The sequence below is a fragment of the Crotalus tigris genome, unplaced genomic scaffold (genome assembly GCF_016545835.1).
Source record: "Crotalus tigris isolate CLP2741 ecotype Arizona unplaced genomic scaffold, ASM1654583v1 scf7180000024439.5362192, whole genome shotgun sequence".
Classification (NCBI taxonomy): Eukaryota; Metazoa; Chordata; class Lepidosauria; order Squamata; family Viperidae; genus Crotalus; species Crotalus tigris.
This window is the reverse complement of record NW_024100609.1, coordinates 1,787,789-1,807,876: the sequence shown is the minus strand read 5'-3', so window position 1 is coordinate 1,807,876 and position 20,088 is coordinate 1,787,789. Positions and strand designations below refer to the sequence as shown.

At 37.6% G+C, this 20,088-nt stretch overlaps 1 protein-coding gene across 1 annotated transcript; it reads right to left on the bottom strand.

Moving 5' to 3' along the window:
* Positions 1-4,598: 4,598 nt before the first annotated feature.
* Positions 4,599-19,404, bottom strand: RSAD2 (radical S-adenosyl methionine domain containing 2). The gene is made up of 6 exons (XM_039331909.1): positions 19,119-19,404; positions 15,433-15,594; positions 13,083-13,312; positions 11,403-11,552; positions 7,586-7,618; positions 4,599-5,777 (listed from the first exon to the last, which is right to left on the bottom strand). The coding sequence occupies exons 1-6, from the start codon at positions 19,402-19,404 to the stop codon at positions 5,613-5,615; spliced, it is 1,026 nt and encodes a 341-aa protein (XP_039187843.1). The 3' UTR covers positions 4,599-5,612.
* Between the last annotated feature and the right edge of the window lie 684 nt (positions 19,405-20,088).

The window sequence follows — 20,088 nt, the reverse complement described above, 5'->3', positions numbered from 1 at the left end:
AATAGCTTGTAGAACCGCCTTTAGCCGTAATAATTTGAAGTAATTGTTTTCTGTATGACATTTTCAGTCTCTCACATCGTTGTAGAGAAATTTTGGCCCATTGTTTACAACATCGCTTCAGTTCATTGAGGTTTGTGGGCATTTGTTTATGTGCAGACACAGCATTTCAGTTGGGTTGAGATCTGTACTTTGACTGGGCCATTGCAACACCTTGATTCTTTTTTTTCTCCAGCCATTCTGTTGTAGATTTGCTGGTGTGCTTGGGATCATTCACCTGTTGCATGACCCAATGTCAGCCAAGCTTTAGCTGTTGGATAAATGGCCTCACATTTGACTCTAGAATATTTTGGTATACAGAGGAGTTCATGATCAACTCAATGACTGCAAAGGCCCAAGACCTGTGGCTGCAAAACAGGCCCAAATCATCACCCTTCCATCACTGTGCTTGATGGTTGGTATGAGTTGTTCGTGCTGATACACTGTGTTTGGTTTTCACCAAACATGGCACTGAACATTATGGCCAAATATCTCTACTTTGGCCTTGTCTGTTCAAATGACTGCTCCAGAAGCCTTGTCATTTCAATCAATCAGAAGAGAGCTGGAAGGGACTTTGGCGGTCTTCTAATCCAACTCTCTGCTCATGCAGTAGACCCTGTACCATTTCAGATAGGTGGCTGTCCAGTCGTAAAAACCTCCAGTGATGAAACACCCACAATTTCTGAAGGCAAAGCTGTTCCACTGGTTAATTGTCCTCACTGTTAAGAAGTTTCTCCTTAATTCCAGGTTGCTTGTCTCCTTGATTAGTTTCCATCCATTGTTTCTTTTCTTGCCTTGGAAAATAAGTTGACCCCCTCTTCTTTGTGGCAGCCCCTAAAATACAGGAATACTGCTATCATGTCATCACTACTCCTTCTTTTGTCTAGACTGGCCATATCCAAGGCAAGGCAGGACAGGGGTGCCATTGTCTCAGGGCAAAGTGAGGCAGGGGCTGGGGCAGCTGCTGCCTGACACCAACGGCCCCCGCACACAGAGGCCAGCGAGCGCATGGGGGCCCGTCAGCAGCCACAGCCTGCCGGCCCCTCAACCGACAGTTGAGGAGGTGATGCAGTGAGTTGTGCATGGGAAAAGGAGAGCATGCGAAGCCAGGAGGGAAAGGGCGGGGAAGAGGGAAACCAACCGTGCTGGGATGCATCTGGGACCTTGGCGAGTTAGCGGGCGGCTGGTTGAAGAGGGACGGTTGCCATCTCAGGGGCATGGCGCGCGTGCCCACAGAGAGGGCTCTGAGTGCTGCCTCTGGCATGAGTGCCATAGGTTCTCCACCACTGGCCTACAACTTTGACTTTTATAGAGATAGTTACACTTGCTGATGATCAGTGGATCATACCTGTGGAAGCAGTAAGGATGTACTAAGTTTTTCACAGGTGGCTTCTCCGTTTCAGCTTTCTTTTTGTAAAATAAATGATGACATGGTGTAATATGTCATGTGTTGTTGTTCATCTGAGGTTGTATTTACCTACTTTTAATAACTGCTAAGGACCAGATGATTTTTACTATGTTGTGATACGTAAAATCACAGAACTCAAAGAAAGTGTACTTACTTTTTCACACGACTGTAGGTTTTGATGTTTAAAATGATTTTGTCATGTTAGAAATGCCTTGAAATGTTTTGAAAGGCAAAGAAAAAGGTGGAAGTTGTATTATTTTTGCAATCTATTGCACTGGAGAAAGTCAAACTCATTACTTTTCTTTCTCTCTTTGCACTTTTCTTTTTCTAACTTTCGTTTCTTCTATATTTTTTTATCTTATGGAGAAATATAATAAAAAGTATTAAATCAGAATGCTTGCATTCACGTGTATTGATTGCTCTGAGGTTTTAAGTCATGAAGGTAATGTGATTTGGATGTGGACTTTCAGGCTTTATTTAAACAACATTGTATCTGAAGAAGGGCAATTTTTACTAAACTGCTCTGGAATGAAGCTCCGTAATTGCTTCTGTGGTATTTTACATATTTGGGGGGGGGTGCAGTTATGCAAGACATCTACCTAGATGAAATGGAAGAATGCTGGGTGCATTTCAGTCCCACTGGAGTTGAATGTGATTATGGTTAGTGCAATAAAAATAGAGAATTAAGAGAACTGCAACTTACAATGCCTTTTCAGTTATTTTTTCCCTCAGTGGTGTACAGTACTAAATCTTTAAATAGAAACTGTGGCTTTGGTCTAAATTTGTGCCTGGCAGCTGTACATGCTTACCAAAAACAGCTTAAACACTGTATTTCAAACATTACCATGCTATTTAAGAGTAAATAAAATTACCAGCAATTAAAAGGATCATAGTCAAGTTAGGTTTGAACATTTCAATTATTATTCAATCAATTAATATTGAACATTGTTGAACTACTGCCTTCCCCCCCCCCAAAAAAAAAAAAGCTTAAAGCAGTAATTAAGGAGATAATTCAGATATATGTGTTTATTACAGTTACATTAAGCTGCAGGCCTGGATAGTCTGTGACATTTTGTCCAGCATTAGCTGGATAGCAGCTAATAAATAGTCTTTTCACTGTTAGGAGGGTATGATAAATCTTTTTCATTTACATTTTAATGCAAGTAGTTCTAACTATCCAAATCAGAATGTGAAACTCAGCTACCTTTTTTCCCCCTCTGGATTTTATAATTTTAATCACAAAAAGTGCGTAAGTTACAACAGTGCTTTTCAATCTCAGCAACTTTAAGCTGTGTGGACTTCAACTTCCAGAATTCCCCAGAAAAAAAATGCATGTGTGTGTGTGCGGTGGGATTTTTGGGAATCCAAGCAATTTCTGAACAGCAGTAAGAATTATACAGTCTGCTTATCTTTTAACAGTTTTCTATATATTTGTCAGTCAGAAGAACAATGGGTTGTCCACATCTGATCCTCCAAAACAATTTAGGCCGGGGGGGGGGGAGAGAAGGATTAAGATCTGAACTCTTAATAGGCAAAAGTTTTGTTAATGCAGCAACCAAAGTTATTAGAGATAGATATGGAGTGAACGGTTTTCAGCCTTACCCGTGAACATAAACAAAAGGGGTTGTGGTTAAGGTGCTGGCCTAGAAAGGAGGAGACTGTGAGTTCTAGTCCTGCCTTAGGCAAGAAAGTCAGCTGAGGGATTTGGGCCAGTCACTCTCCCAGTCCAATTCACCTCATACTGTAGGTTGTGGGAACAATAGAAAGAAGAATTAGGTATGTTTTTTCTTTTTAATTATATATAAAGGAAAGTAGGATAAAAATCTAATAATGGTATTATTCCAAATATTTTAAGCATCAGTTAGGGCATATTCTGAAATGGGGGCTCCTTTTCCCCCGTGAGACTAAATACAAAATGGATAGACCACATTTATAACAATATAAATCAATGTCTTTTTTTCCCTTCCAAATAGAGATCAAACATTTAACTTGACCAAATAATATATAAGAAAGCCAGTTTGATGTGGTGGTTAAAGGATCAGGCTAGACACCAGGAGACTGTTGAGTTCTAGTCTCACGTAGGCATGAAAGCTGGCTGGGTGACATTATGCCACTCTTCTCTCAGCCCTAGTAAACTATTTTTGAAAATCTTTGCCAAGAAAACTGTAGTAGTCCAGGCAGTTGCCAGGAATCAACACAATTCACAAGGCACAGACAAAAATATTACATTATAAATTCCTGTAAAAGATTGAACTATTTTATTCAACAGGGATGCAACTTACCAGTAAATATTATTGGTATATATAGTATTCCTGCTGGTAAATAAATGATGCAATTGCTATAATTGAAAGAATAGGGTAAACTGAAATTTTCAAATTTTACTATTCCCTTGTGCTAACTTTGAAAATAATGTAAAATCCTTTGCAGAATGCAAAGTAAGGATAAAAATATGACTGTTCCCTTCGGTCAAGTTGGATATTTGGTGACATTCATATAGCTTTTTTTCTGCAAAAAATGGAACTCATTTACCATTGACAGGACTGCCTCTTACTAGGAATTTTATTGACTTTTCTGTCTAGACTGAAGTTCTGGCCTTTCCTGCTCATCTCCCATCCAAGTTCTAATCAGTCCAGCCCCATGTAATTTTCCAAGATCAGCCAAGTAAATAATAGAAAATTACTTTCTTTTTTTTTTTTTGGTGGTGATGGTGGATGCATTTTATGTTAATGCACAGCAGCTGGAACTAGAAAGGATTCCTTCTTTCACTGGTGTTAACCCAAATTAACTCTGGAAGGTGGGGACCCTCAAATAGATCCAAAGGAGACATTAGGTGCAGGTAAGAGAGACACCATCCCCTTGTATACATAGCCAAAGTAGCATTCTGAACAGCAACAGAAATATCTCCACAAAAGTAGCAGTATGGGGATAAGCAAACAAGAGGCAGTATTTAAATCTGTGTTAGAAATGAGCTTCTTTTTTTCCAATGAACTAATCAGTTGAATTCTAGCATCTGGCAAAAAAAATCTGAGTATAGATTGGATGAATGAATCACTTTGAATGAATGAATTTGCAGCAAAAATTACTCAAATTATATATTTTTAAAATCACGTTTATTGAGCTTATATAACTATCTAGCTCAGTTAAAAACAATATGAAAATAGCAAAAAATATATGATATAAAAAAATGAAAACAATATGAACCGTAAACCCATATCACAAAATAAAAACATATCTTCTTTTATTTTTTGCAGATTATTTCAATGATGTATTGGCCATCATAAGTAAATGTAGAATTTTCTAAAATGATAGGAGTGGAAATCAGCAGCTAACCCCCTCATTTCACTTTCAGAATCCACAAAGTTGCAGAAGCCATTGCTACACTTTTACATAGTCTTTTGAGGTAAAAAACACACAAAAAGTCTAAAATTGGTTTTCTGCTGTATTGCAAACAAAACTCACATCACACACACAGACAAACAAAAGTAGCTTAGAAAAATGCAAATTATACTGATCGTGGGTACCCCTATTCAAGTTGCCTCTATTTTATCTTCCCACCCTTATGCTTCTCCTAGAAACATTAAAGGCAGTTTTGGGTCACCTGAAAATTGATAACTCAGCTTGAAAATTTTATTGAAGGTTTTTTTTTCCAGTAATGCACTTGTGATAACCATGGCAACTTGGAGTTCTGCCGTACCTTCTGTTTGCTGATAATTTGTCCCAAAATCTTAGTTTAATGATCCTGACCGTACATATGTAAATTGTTATTCATGCATTCATGTGTTGAAAACAACAATTACAATCTCTTTTTTCTTTTTATATAGAAGCGACCAACTGGAATTAAATATTTTAAAATTCATCTCTGCAATCCTACAACATGGTAGCAACAAACGTCTTGCAGACTGGATTGTTTCCCAGTATTCCCATATTTGACTACAGGACAGGTGTCTTTCTAAAGCCAACATGTTCTGTGCTGGTACAATTCATTGTTTGTGAACAAAACATCACTTTTTTTTTTGCATAAAACAAGACTGCCATAGCACCATGCACCTGTAGTAGCTAGAATGCAGGAGTTTCTTTCTTAAAAAAAATTGAGCATCTTTCTCTGAAGAGGAGAGTAAAACCACTACAGTTTGTGCTTGCAGACATTTCCAGCAAAGAACAAGTTGGATCACCATTGCAGTGCCATATCTTGTTTGCTCCAGACATATTTGCCTCCTCGCTTGAAAAACATATTTTCATCAAAGCCACTGAATTGTATAGCATGTTTAACTCCTATATCCAGGATTGACCGAGATGGCTCTTTCCGGCCATTTGCACAGTTGAGAAACCGCATCTGAGAAAAACACAAAAGAAAGAAATTACAGCAGAAGAGAATTAACATCTGTGTACAGCTGTTCTACCAAGTTATATGGTTTCAAGTTAATGCCTAATTCCAATCCTGCAAATGACTTCAAGTAGTTATATACATGTGAATGTTATTAATATTTATGGCTCTGAATGATACCAAATACCATAGTGTATTTGTTTTTAGCTCATGTGTAAAGATTTCAGTCATCAGATCATAACTCCCTTCGTTTGGTGCCATTGTAATTTCATGTGGTCACTGAATGAATAGTTGTTTGTTGAGGAATAGAAATGAAACAACAACAGCAACATAGACCAAACTGTCTGAAAAGTCTTTCCAGAAACCTTCATTTAGAGGAGTCTATAGTTTCCCAGGCCAAAATACATATGTTTGTAGGTATCAATCAGTTGGTCTTGGCAAAAACTAATATCTCAATCGAGATGTTCACAGCACAAAATTGATCTCAAGACAAACTGCAGAAATGATTCAACTGGAGGTATAATCTCCCACCAAAGCAGGGGAGTTACGATGAATCAATGCATACTCCAGAGCTGTAGAAAGAAATTGATTTATTTGAACTTCAAAATTTGCTTCAACCTAGCAGTTGCTGTAACTAAAGATGGGCTTCAAGGGACTGAAAGAGATGCTTATGAGATATGCAGTATCTCAATATTGTACTGATTGTCTGAATGTTTCCCTCTTTTCCTTTTCTTTTAGCTTATTTATCTCAACATCTCAAAGTACCTGAGTTTTAAGTATGTGCATACAATGTACAGTTGTACTGCCCATATGTGCACTGCTCTCTTTTTGTAAATGCACTTTTATTCCAATGCAGTGGGTTGCACTGAATGCAATGGACTCACTATTGAATAAACATATACAGTTTTTTTAAAAATAAAAAAAACTTGGGAAGGGGGGGGATAGGAAAAGAGTCCACTTGTCCATGAATCTATTTTAAATTAAAGAATATATTGAGGAGTCTTTGGTGCTCTCTGAGCTTGCTTGTTTTATTGCAGATATTTCATTATCAAACTAGGTAACATCATCAGTGCTAGTCTAGCACTGATGATATTATTTTCAGGAAAACAACTGAGCTCAGAAAGCACCAAGGACCCCTCATTTCAACCTTTATTGAAAGAATATGCTATTCACAACAATATCATACAAGTGATGTTGTAAATGACATTATTGCATCACATTTACGACCTTGCCCAAATGATATAAAATGATGTAAACACAATGGAAATTTTCATCTGTTGTATTCAAAATCTGTGGCTCTACAGCTCACCAAATCAAGTTTTCACAGTATAAGGGAGACTTATACCTGAAGACTAATATTTTATTAGTTCTGGTTAATACAAATCAAGTTTTCACAGTATAAGGGAGACTTATACCTGAAGACTAATATTTTATTAGTTCTGGTTAATACAAATCAAGTTTTCACAGTATAAGGGAGACTTATACCTGAAGACTAATATTTTATTAGTTCTGGTTAATACAAATCAAGTTTTCACAGTATAAGGGAGACTTATACCTTAAGACTAATATTTTATTAGCTCTGGTTAATACAAATTCAGTTTTCACAGTATAAGGGAGACTTATACCTGAAGACTAATATTTTATTAGCTCTGGTAAATACTAAACTGCAATATGTGCTGATTTCAGGGGTTTTACCTCCAAGAAGTATAAATTACAATCTCCCTATGGCAAGGACTGAAATAAAGCTCTGACTTCAGAAACAGGAAAAAATATTTTCAAAATAGAGAGCAAATAAAATAACAAACCAAATGACTTACATATTCATCCAGAATTAAATAGGAATCTCTCATCTGTGAAAAGACAGGGAAGCAACAACTTTAATTTACCATAATGTATAACTTTATATTAGAGAGTGAGGCATAAAAGCCAGCTGCATGATTTTGCGCCAGTCACTCTCTCCTAGCCCAATCCACCTCAGAGGATTATTGTTGTCGAGAAAATAGGAGAAGAAAAATGTGTAGGATGTGTTTGCCATCTTGCATTATTTGTAAAGTAATAAAGGTGGGATAAAAATCTAATGAATAAATTAAAAAACAATAAAATATTTCATTTATGTACTTCATATAGCTTATTTTTTATTTTGAGCTGTTGTTTTAAAATAGGGCAAACATAGTCCTTAACGTAGTATGCAAATTAAAAGCTACCTGTGCATAGAGAATTAAATTAGTAAAGAGAAAGAGTCTATCGTGGAAATCTGATGTGAGTTTGCCAATCCAAATTGTAGTCACTAAATGAGGACTACTTTTATACGGAATCATTATTGTCACAGCCACTGGAGTCTTTAAGTTTCCAATATTAGACAGAAACTTTTATTTGGAATCCATAAAGAATTTATTAGCTTGAGAGTAACCCGTAAAACTTATAGAAAAGTTGAAGACTTTTCATACATTTGTTGATGAGACCATATGATACAGCAATGCTATTGGAAGGCAAGATCTTAACAGTTTCAGCAAAATACTGTGTGTTCCCACACCAAGATCCATATTTCTTTTACATTTTTTAACTGGGCTTTTATATGTAGTCCTCAAGTTATGACCGAAATTGAGCCCAAAATTAAAGTTGTAATTAAGTGGGTTATTGAGGTGACTGAGGTGATTTTATGGGGATTTTTTGTGTTAAGTGAATCATTGTAGTCATTAAGGGAACTCATTGGCTACAACAGGTATTTTTTTTCCTGGAAATTGGAAGTAAATGCTGGTTTCTGGCAAAAAAAAAAAAAAAGTCATAAACTGCAGTCATCTGACTCTAGGACAGGGGTAGACAACCTTGGCTCTTTTTTTTTTTTTTTAATTAAAAGTTTTATAAATTTTACAAAAAAACAAAAACAATACAAAACAAAAGACAACATATACAAAGAAAGGAAACAATACATATATAAAAAAAAAAGCCCCATCCCCCACCCCTCCCAAAAACCCTCCCTTCCCCCCCCTGAGCTTCCCAGAGCAGAATATAGGCTTAAGAAATAAAAATAAAAATTAAATTAAAAACTTTATATTTATATATATATAAAAAATATCTATAATATATATGAAAATAAAACTTATGAAAAAGCTATATAATATTTTTGTATACCCAATCTAAATTGTATAAATTTTATCCATTTGTCCCAAACAGCAAAAAACTTCTCTTACGTTTGTTGCTTTAAGAAAGCCGAAATCTTTGCCATTTCCACCAGATAAGCTACTTTAAGAAACCATTCCTGCAATGTAGGCAAAGATTCCTTCTTCCAATATTGTCCTACTAACAGCCTAGCGGCTGTAATCAAGTTTAACATCAATACAACCTCCTTTGTATCACAATCTGTAACAATACCTAACAAAAATAATTGCGGAGTAAATTTTACCCTCCTTCTAAAAATTCTCTGGATATTCCACCATATTTTGATCCAAAATGCTTTTATCTCTCTGCATGACCACCAAATATGATAATAGGAAGCCTCCTTATAACCACATCTCCAACATTTGGGTTGCACGTCAGGGTACATATAAGACATTTTTTGTGGATCAAGGTGCCATCTATAAAACATTTTATAAAAATTCTCCCTTAAGTTCTGTGCTTGAGTAAATTTGACATTTCTCACCCAAATAGTTTCCCAGGTGTCCAATGAAACTGGCTCACCAAAATTCTGCGCCCATCTAATCATACAATCTTTAATTAGTTCCGTTTCTGAGTCCAATTCAACTAAAACCCCATAAATTCTCTTAATGTGGGTTTGTCTTTGATCCTTCAGTTGCTTAATAAGGTTTTCATCTTCTCTAAGAAAACCCACCTTACAATCCATCTTCCATCTATCTAATAATTGCCTATATTGGAACCAAGAATAAGTAAAATTTTCTTGTGCTAACTCTTCCCGTGATTTTAATTGCCAGTTTTGTCCATCCCATTTAAGTAACTGTCTATAAGACACCATATCCATTTTAACCCCTCTTTTTATTGCTTCTATCGCATGCCAAGGTATAGCCCATAATGGTACTTTGAAATCACTTTTATAATATTTTCTCCAAATCCTAAGTAAAGAAATTCTTAAGATATGAGATTTAAAAGCCCAATCCATTTTTTTATTAAATATTAAATAGGCATGCCACCCATAAAGTAAATCCCATCCCTCTAAGTGAAGTATCTCAGGATTTGTCAAATTTACCCAATCACTAATTAGTGTTAAGACCACCGCATCATAATATAATTTCAAATTTGGTACCTTAAGTCCACCCCTCTCACGGAAGTCTTGCATAATTTTAAACTTAACCCTTGGCTTTTTCCCTGCCCAAATAAATTTATTAAGACCCTTCTGCCACTCATTTAAATTAATCTCATTTTTCAAAATTGGTAACATTTGAAACAAAAAAAGAAACTTGGGTAGAATATTCATTTTTATCACTGCAATTCTTCCCATGAGGGATAATTGCAACTTTTCCCAATTCTTCAAGTCCTTCTGTACCCTGACCCACAACCTTTCATAATTGTTTTTAAATAATTTTACATTAGAAACAGACAACATCACCCCCAAATATTTTACCTTGTTAACAATCTCAAAACCCGTCAAGTTAGCCAAAATCTGCTTCTCCTGACTAGACATATTTTAACCTTGGCTCTTTTATGACTCGTGGACTTCAACTCCCAGAATTCCTGAGCCAGCCATGCTGAGGGGAAAGGGAGAGGTTTTCAAGCTGAGCTATGCTGGCTCAGGAATTCTGGAAGTTGAAGTCCACGAGTCATAAAAGAGCCAAGGTTGCCTACCCCTGCTCTAGGACATGGCCATAAATGAGGGCCTTTGGCTGTGACCTGCAGGGGGTGAGGGACAGTCATCAAAACTTTGAATCAAAGTTGAAAGTATCTTTTTGGGGGGTTCATCATAATTTCAAACAGTCATTAAGTGACCAATCGTAAATCGAAATATCTGTATTATAAATAATTCAAGGCAACAAACAAACTTAAGACTGCTATTTCCATTTAATTTGTTCTTATAAAAGAACAGATCATTTAAAAAAATATAATCCAAATTGGGGGAGGGAAATCAAAGGTTGTGGAAAGAGTTATTTTCATTCCTTTAATGTCTAAAATGAAACAAACTGAGGTCCTAGAAAAGTTAAATTCCGTCGAACCCAACACTAATTTGTGGTTTTGCCAAACCTAAATTTGCCTCATTAATGCTGTTATTCAGACAATTCACTATCAACAGTTATGTGATGTATTAGGATATTATCACTATATCACAATACAGTAATAATGGAGCTTTATATGTCTAATTATTATAGTGGCCCAGTGCTTAAGAAATGATTGTCACGTCTGTTAATTTCTGATGCAAAATTGCTTGCAAGAGTTATTAATAAAAATGTGCAGCAATTCCCCTTGGTGTAACACTGGGCATCTGGACTCCAATAATACAGACCGAAAATGCTAAGGAGCATAAACTGCAAACATTCTAACAAATCCTCGCTAAAAAGCTTTCTTATAGCAAAAGAAAAAAAAAGAACCTGGATAAATGCATTTTGCTGTTAGCAATCAGAATCGGGACTTCTAATGCCAACATTAAATATATTGCTTTCAAAATGTATCAACATTCATCATGATTACCTTTTGATTGGATTCAGGGACTAAGCATGGGAGATCTTTATGACGGTGCACAAATCTTTCAAAATCTTCATCATCGATGATGAACCTTTCAGCTTCTCTCATAGATTCCTCCCCCGTATTTTCTCCTTCAATGAGCAAACACTGAAATATCTAGAAAGCATCAACTCTATGATTAAGAGACAACTCTTGCTGGTCACCATTACTGTGCAATAGAATAATACTACAAAGAAAATTTAATGAAAGCTTTTAATTCTGTAAACTGGAGGTCGGGCAGCATATACATGTATTTTTATTATATGAGTAATTTGCAATTATATTTAAAGACTGGTGAAAACTTCAGCTTCTGGATTTTGTGCTTGAAATGGAAGAAAATAAAACTTTTGATTTTGGGTTTTGCTGATTAGATAAGTTTGTTGTTATAGAAATGGCTAGTGCATATTATGCATGTAAATGTAAAAAAGTTGAGGCTGAAATGTTACTATTCTCGTCTACTGGGCTAAAAAGAATCAGAAGTCAATGCTTTCCTTTCATTTTCCGCCTACACGTTTCCCTCCCTAATTTTTCATTTTCATTTTCTTCTGTATTTTATATCTCGATAAGCTTAATACAATTATTAAAAAAGACTGATGAAAACGATGAAGTCTAACCAAGGATTATTGGTTAGAACAGTGTTTCTCAACCTTGCAAACTCTAAAATGTGTGGACTTTAACTTCCACAATTCCCCAGCCAGCCGTGATGATTTGTAGGGTGGTCAACGGTTACAGACCCCTCTGAGAGGACCATATTGAAATCAGATTTATATGAGGAAGCGCAGGTGTGCAAAACATTTTAAATTTTGAGTTTCAGGTAGAATTCCATTTTGGTGACAATATAGGTCAGAAAAGAAAAAGGTATACGGATAAGTGAAGGTTCGTTCTCTGAGCTTGTGGGTTGGTTTCCGAACGTTACCAGGCTCGGTAACATCTTCAACGGAGTTTAGAGGATATGAATAAGTTATATTACATTTGGAATAAGTAAATTACTTATTCCAAATGTAATATAACTTATTCGTATCCCCTAAACTCCACTGAAGATGTTACCTAGCCTGGTAACCATATATGTTCAGCAAAAGATTTAAAAAAATGGTTTCCAAAAGATGCAGATCTTTATATTCAACTAACTTACCATCATCTAATGGATGTTGAAAACATTGTGGTATATACAAAATGAATGGGGACTTTTAAAGATCCTTTGCCAAAATGTCCAAGGCAAATAACCCTTAAATGCAAAATAGTTAAACATTTCTTACTTGGGACTCTGGAGACTGCAGAGGCCCAGGTATCATAGATCAACACCATCACTATAGTTTTGATAATGGTTTATATTGACCTATGTTGTAGCAACAGAACAAAGTTCTTTTGAAGAAACCAGTGGATTCCAAATCCTTTCATTTAAATTATATTTCTTTGTATCAAGTCCAGATCCCTTTAAGGGGCTGAAGTTAACTTTTCCAAGAAGTCAGAAAAATAATGGACAGGGTAGTGACAAAAAATGAACCAGATCCATGCCACCCACATATGGACAGTTTCTTCAAGAATATGAGTTGTTTTTTTAAAAATATTTTAGGGGCCCTACCTGTTATAGCTAATATTTCACACTTTATAATACTGAAAGTTATGCTGTCCATCTTCTGCTCTTACCTTCCAGCGGACAGGATTTAGAGCTTTGATCTTCTCATTCATGTCTTCTTCCACATTGAAACGATTGATCACGGAATTTATTTTGAAAGCAACACTGTATTTTTGGCACCATATCTTCAGTTTTTCAAGATTTTCGACATGATTTTTCTTCCCTTGCCCACGGCCAATTAAAGCATTGACTTCTTCATTGAAGCTATCACACGATACAGCAAGAATATCTAGATAGACCCCTAAAGCAGAAGGAGTTCACTAGTAATTAATACCATCAGCCAATTGTCCTCTAAATTTATCATTTTCTAGGTGAAAAATCATTTCCTTGATTATAAACATAACTATAATTTATTATGCTATGTTTAAACTGCTGGCTTACTGAAAATTACAATCGAACATAACATACAAATTAAAACTCTTCTTCTTCTTTACTTCCTCTTTACCACTTCAGTTGTCAAGGGAACCAGAAAAACTAACATTATTTGAAATTACCCTGTTATAAACAAGTGATTTAATATTTTGTTATTTATATGTTCAGTCAACCAAACCCTCTTTAGAATATGGAAACCAAAATGAAGCACATAAAGATATTTAAGATGGAAGGTAAAATATACATGCTGATGGTAAACCCCAAAATCATCAAATGACAAAAGTAACCACTGTTAAAATACCAAAGGGAAGAAATTGTAAAACAACATTTGTTGGGTTAGGTTCAGTCTGTAATGTGAATCCAGCAGTGGCTAGAAATCCTAATTCATGGCTGAACATGCTGTGCAAACCTTGTGCAAACCTATTGAAGGTTTCAGAATGATATAAGCATAAAATTCTCAGAACAGAGAGATACAGATGTGAGATTATGCCATGCCTCCATGTATGTAATTTTAAATGATTTTACCCAGTAGTGGGATTCAAATATGGGAACAACCGGTTCTCTGTGTGGATACTGCTTTTGGAAGTCCATTCTGGGCCTGGGCAACAAAAAATTAGCTACCGGTTCTACCGAAGTGTTGCGAACTGGCTGAATCCCACCACTGATTTTACCACCACCACACTGGAGGGGAGTATACCATTTTGAGAGCTTCTATATATACCCTCTCCTTGCAAGTGATGAACACCAGGACATAAACAAGTCCTAAAATCTAATGCCTTAAATATAATCATCTAAAGTGTTCAGTTCAGTTCAGTTCTTAGTAGAGGATTTGAATCCCACATATTAATTTCTGGCTACTAATGTCTGCCAATTTCTAAACAGAATGAAATTGGCCATGTGGTGCTTTCTGGTGGTCAGTGTCATTGTGAAAGTAGTAATTAATAAACAAACTTTTAGAAATTTCACTAGAAGCCCCCTAATTCCAAGTCATGCAATTGGTCTATTAAGTTCAGTACAATATTGATTGTAATAACTGAAAGCAGTTCTTCAAATTTTGAAACCTCAGGTTTTCCAAGGACAAAAAACCAGGATGCTGTTTTTGGCTGACCTAACCTGGGTCATCTTAAATGCGAAACACATACTCTACCTCTGAGCTATTATTGTTCCCCAATATTGCTAGTGATAACATTTATATTAAGCGCTGTACATTGAACAGTTTGAAGCGAAGAATGAAAAGAGATGAAAAGCAACTGTTTTAGGAACTTTATTTTCTAGGGGAGGACAAATTTCCAAGAACTAGGGGGATAATTTTATCTCCCCAACCAGAAAGATTTTTTATATGCTGCCAAGTTCAACCCAGGGAGTGCAGTGCGCCAGTTCAACATGCCCGCTAGCAAGTTGTGCTCCTAATTAGGATATTCCATTCAATGTTTCATCCTTTCTTTATTTTGACCCACGTCAGATGGTCAGAGAAATCTCTTTGCTCATTAAATTGGGTTGATTTGGGAATATCCTTTTGTTGTTGTTTTTTAACATTTTCATTAACTCTTTAGATCAGTGGTTCCCAACCTTTTCTATACCCCATACCTCTAGAATGCTTCTGATATATTCTTGCACCCCTTACAAAAGTTCAAAATAATGGCAACGAATTATGCATATACACTATAATTTTGAAAACCCAAGTTTTCGCACCCCTTGGAATATCGTTTTGCACCCCTAGAAGGTGCAAGCACCCTGGTTGGGAACCCCTGCTTTATATTTTTCCAAGGCCACTGATGCCTGCCTTTTTACATAACATACTCTGCCACCATATATGACAACAAGGGAATGGGTGAATAAAGACATTTGTTTCTTACTATTTTATGAGGTTTTGGACAGACAGGACTATTCTCTTTTGGAAAGTTGCAATCCTTTTATTCTTTTCCCCAGTTAACCAGCACAATAAATATATTATATAATGCTAGAACAGATTGTTATAATTTCTCTTACCATAATATTTGAACCATCTCTCCTTAATCATACTGCCATTGGTCACAATGCTAACACTTGGCAACTTTAGCTCCTCCTTGCAAAATTGGACCAGCTTCCCGACAAACTCGCCTCGCTCATGCAGAAATGGTTCACCACCTGAAAAGTTTATTTTCTCCAGACCTGAGATGTGCCAGAGAGAACAAAAAAGTGATAGAAACATTCAAGCAGTACACCTACTGCAAAAACAATTATAAATAATAATAATACAAATTCAGTAGGTTTTCTAAAGTATTTTTCTCCCTACACGTGAATATAGAATGTCAAATTGCATGGTTTACATAACTCAGTATCATTAATATGCTGTTTTCTTCACCACAGACCCTCTTTAAATACCTTTTGTGGCCATGGACACCCCTCCAAAAGATTTAAATGATAACGTTTCTTCAAGCCTTCGCAGACACACACACACACATACACACCGTGACGACATAGTTGTCCACGGATCACAGGTTGAGAATCACTAATGTAGAGTTTAAATGAGGCATTTTCTCAACCCAACCAAAATATCCCAGACATTAGAGGTGAAGCCACTGGCACACCAAGTGTGTGTCCCATCACTGAGCATATTTCACATATCCCTTGCTGTCTCTTAAATACATAAACACAAAATTCAGTAGATCATAGCTGTTAAAAATTCCAAAGGATCAAAAATGCAAAGTACATGCAAAAGTAGCCATTGAATTCTGTGGAACTTGATTTTAAGTACAATTATAGAGAACACTGTAAAAGCAAAGACTTCCTTGAGTCAATTCCTCATGACTTTATGGATGCATGAAAGCCAAAATGGTGAATGGGCTTTTTTTTTTTTTTTTTTTGGGTGCTTTCAAGTTGACTTTTAGCAACTGCCTGGACTAGTCCCTGCAGTTTTCTTGGTATTGTTTTCCAGAAGTGGTTTGACATTACTTCCTTTCCAAGGCTGAGAGGGAGCGACTTACTCAGGTTACCCAGCTAGTTTTGCACCCATGTGGAGATTACAATTCATGTTCTCCTAGTTTCTACCCTGGTGCCTTAACCACTACATCAAATTGGCTCTCATATGAACATTCTCATGTACTTTTTTATTACAATTTAGAGGAAATTATTATGGTTTGTCGCAGTCAGCCCAATGCTTACATTGGTTTGGCATTTTTGTCCATCTATCAAGTCCTTCCACAGGACATGGAGATAGGCAGATGTTGTTTAATGGTGCTTATTGTATAACTGCAGGATGTAAGCTGTTCAAAGTAAAGCTGCCTTTTGCAATTGACTGATGGTGATTTTGTCAATGCTGATGGTGTTCAAGTGGTGCTCCAGTTGTTTTGGGATTGTACCCAAGGTGCCTATTACTATTGGTGCTACCTTTGCATTCTTTTGCACAGTTGTTTTATTTCTATTTGCAGACCTTTGTATTTTGTGATTTTTCTCCAGGTCTTTCTCTTCTCTTCTGCTGTCTCCAGGTACTGCAATGCCACTATCCAAACTTTTGATTTTCGTATCAAAAATGTATGTGCTTGCATGTTTGAATTCTAAAGTCCCAGAGCATTTAGTTTCTGTTATGTCTATTTTGTGGCCCCACCAGTTCTTGCTTGCAGACAATGGCATTTCTTGCTACATTTTTATGTATTGACCACGTCTTTGCCTTGTCATGTCTATTTTCTATTCTTCATGTGTCTTTTCTATTCTTCATTTGGTCTTTCTTGTAGGCCAGTTTGGTCTCTCTAGTTTAGTACTTAATAAGCTTTCAGGATATACTAGCTTCAGGCCATCTTTTTCATTGTCCTCCAGATCTCCTTCTAATGCTTTTTTTCCCCCTTCACCTGTTTGGTGTGCTTGCAACCTTCCACACTGACCTATTTTCCTTGGTAAGCATTGCTGTGTGGATGAAGGGCATGACTCATTGTCATTATTTGTCTTCCTATCTAGGGTTTTTAGTTCTGCTTGAGTCCAGTCCACCATTCCAGCTGTGTATCTAACATTTGAAATTTGCCCAGGTGTTTGGCTTGATGGCATTTCCCCTAATGAGTTTGAACTATAAAACCTTTATTATTACTACTATATTTTTTTTATCCTGCCTTTTATGTATTTTTATCAGTTCAAGGCAGCAAACCTACTTAATACTCCTGGTTCTAATGTTGCCTAAAACGACCACCCTGTGCAATAGGGTGGACTGCGTTTGCCACTGCTTTTTTTTCCCCCTGGGATCTTTCTGACTTCCCACTGAAGCCTACAGCTTCAAAATAATCTGGTGATATCCTACCAATTATAAGACAATCCTTAGGGTTTTATTTATTTATTTTGTACATCCACCGAGATCAGCTAAGTGGTGGACTAACAGAATTCTGTAGTATTAAGTACAGTAAATCAAGTCCGGATGTCTAATAGCTCAGCAAGGTTTTCAGCTTCAAAGTTGCTTACTCCTAATTAAGAATTCTGTGACAATTAATGGCTTTTTATAAATTTTATTGATTGATGGATTTGTATTAGAAATGTATTAATCTGAATATGTTACATGATTGGTGGGAACTAGAGAGGGAAATTTTAATGACTTAATTTGAATTATACATAAATGTGTTGGTTTTTGGATAATTGACTACCCCATCATCATGCTGTTTCCTAAGCACTTTGTTGTAAAAACTGAAAAACTTAATAAAACTTGTATTAAAAAAAAAGAATTCTGTGAAATGCAGAAGCAGACATACCATAGTCCAGCCTCATTTAATAGAAGGAAAGCAACAAAAGATCGGATGAAACTTTTGAAGTTTAACAAATATAGTACAAACAAAATCTCTTGTGCTTTGCTGTAAAATGTGTCACTATCCTTTAGTAAACTGATCCAATGAGGTTAAGTATTTCAAAAGACACTCTCTTACGCTGGTCCCCACATATAGCCCTCTATTAATATTCTCAAGGAAATCTTGCAAATGCATCATCAGAGGTGTGGGCCAGGGCTGTAAAATGCGTGCATTTTGGCATTTATTTTACACGGCTTACATTGTCAGAATTATTATACACCCCTAGGGTTTTAAAAGCTGAATTGCAGCTAACTGGCCTCGTTATTAATCCATTGATTAATAATTAATAACCAGGAGATTGTGAGTTCTAGTCCCACCTTAGGCATGAAAGCCGGCTGGGTGACTTTGGACCAGTCACTCTTTCTCAGTGACTTACACAATTTAGCTCACCGGGGTTATTGCGAGGAAAATAAGAGTTTGGAAAAGGTGTGTTGGATATGTTTCTTGCCTTGAGTTCTTTACAAAAACAATAAAAGCAGGATCAAACAAACAAACAAAACAAACCAATAAATAAATATTTAAAAGGCAGCATTAACATCCTTGCCAAGGGAGGGTAAAAAGAAGCCAGGAAAATAAAAGTTGCATCTTAAACTTTCATCTTTTCCCCTAGCACAGGGGTAGGTAACCTCGGCTCTTTTATGACTCATGGACCAACTCCCAGGAATTCTGGGAGTTGAAGTCCATGACTCATAAAAGAGCCGAGGTTGCCTACCCCTGCCCTAGCAGTATCATACCCCAGGAGCGTCAAGCAAAGTGCTCTCCCGATAGACAGATCAGCTCCATCCCCACTGATAGAGCGCGAACCCTTCCGCCACTGGTTCAACCCCAGCCCCTCCGTAGCTTCCCGGAGCCGGCAGGGAAGCGGTCACTTACCCGCTTCCTTGAGCAACCGGAGCCCCCTCTTAGCCTCCTGCAGCGGCAGGACGAAAGAGGTCTTGGCCGTGTGGAAGCAGAAGCCGCACTTATAATTGCACTGGCGGGTGAAGTGATAATTGACGCTGAGCGGCACCGGCGGGCGAGGGGCGCCCGGCTCCGGGGCTGCGCTCGGGGAGACCCTGCGGCGGAGCGGCCCCCAAAGGCAAAGGAGCGCCAGCCGGCTGCAAAGAGCCGCCAGAGCCTGGAGCAGGAGACGGAGGAGCTGGCGGGGAGGCAAGTGCATGGTGCCTTCTTTCGCCTTCGCTTCAGCCGCGAATTGGCGGCGCTCGAACGGAGAGCGCGGCTTTTAAGTGGGCAGATAACGGCGCGCATGTGATCGCCGCTCGGCTGCCCCAAGTTTCGGTTTCCTTTACGGAGAAATTGCTCGGTGCCGTTCAAGTGCCCAGACTCGCGGCGCCTTTTATGGGGGGGGGGAGCGGTGGGGTGCTGCCAGGCGGCGCTCCGAGAGGAGATGCTGGCGGGGGGGGGGGAATGGGACCAGTTAGGAAGCTGGAAGTGGCAGAGTTTAGAACTTGAATCAGACTGTCGCTCCGGCAAAATGCTTGGCACAGAACGGCGCGCGTAAAGTGCGCTTCAAAGGAAGGGGTTTGGCGTGGCGAATTGCAAAGACACAATGCTACAAGAGACCCTCCCCACAATTCTTCTCATCAGACGATAGAGGGGGTTTCCCCGAAGGACTGAGGCAAAGACAGCCATGCTCATTTGTCAATTTACACCTGTCTATTCTCACACCCCCATCCTTGTCTTGCCTGCTCAAGACTTCTTACTGGGATAAGACATTTCTGTCAGTGAGGGGCACTCAAAGCTTGTCGGGGGGGGGAGGATACTTGGGCTCTGCCAAGAGCATGGGTTTTGCGACCCTCAGAATAGTGGGCCAAAAAGTCAAGACTTCGTTTTACTTTCTTTC

Bases quoted from the DNA above. Each gene is read 5' to 3' on its own strand.
- RSAD2 (XM_039331909.1), bottom strand. From the start codon at position 19,404: ATGCACTTGCCTCCCCGCCAGCTCCTCCGTCTCCTGCTCCAGGCTCTG. The intron at 15,595-19,118 runs GTAAGTGACCGC...GGCACATCTCAG, and splicing joins CCGGTTGCTCAAGGAAGCGG to GTCTGGAGAAAATAAACTTT. The intron at 11,553-13,082 runs GTAAGAGCAGAA...GATGCTTTCTAG, and splicing joins TAAATCCTGTCCGCTGGAAG to ATATTTCAGTGTTTGCTCAT.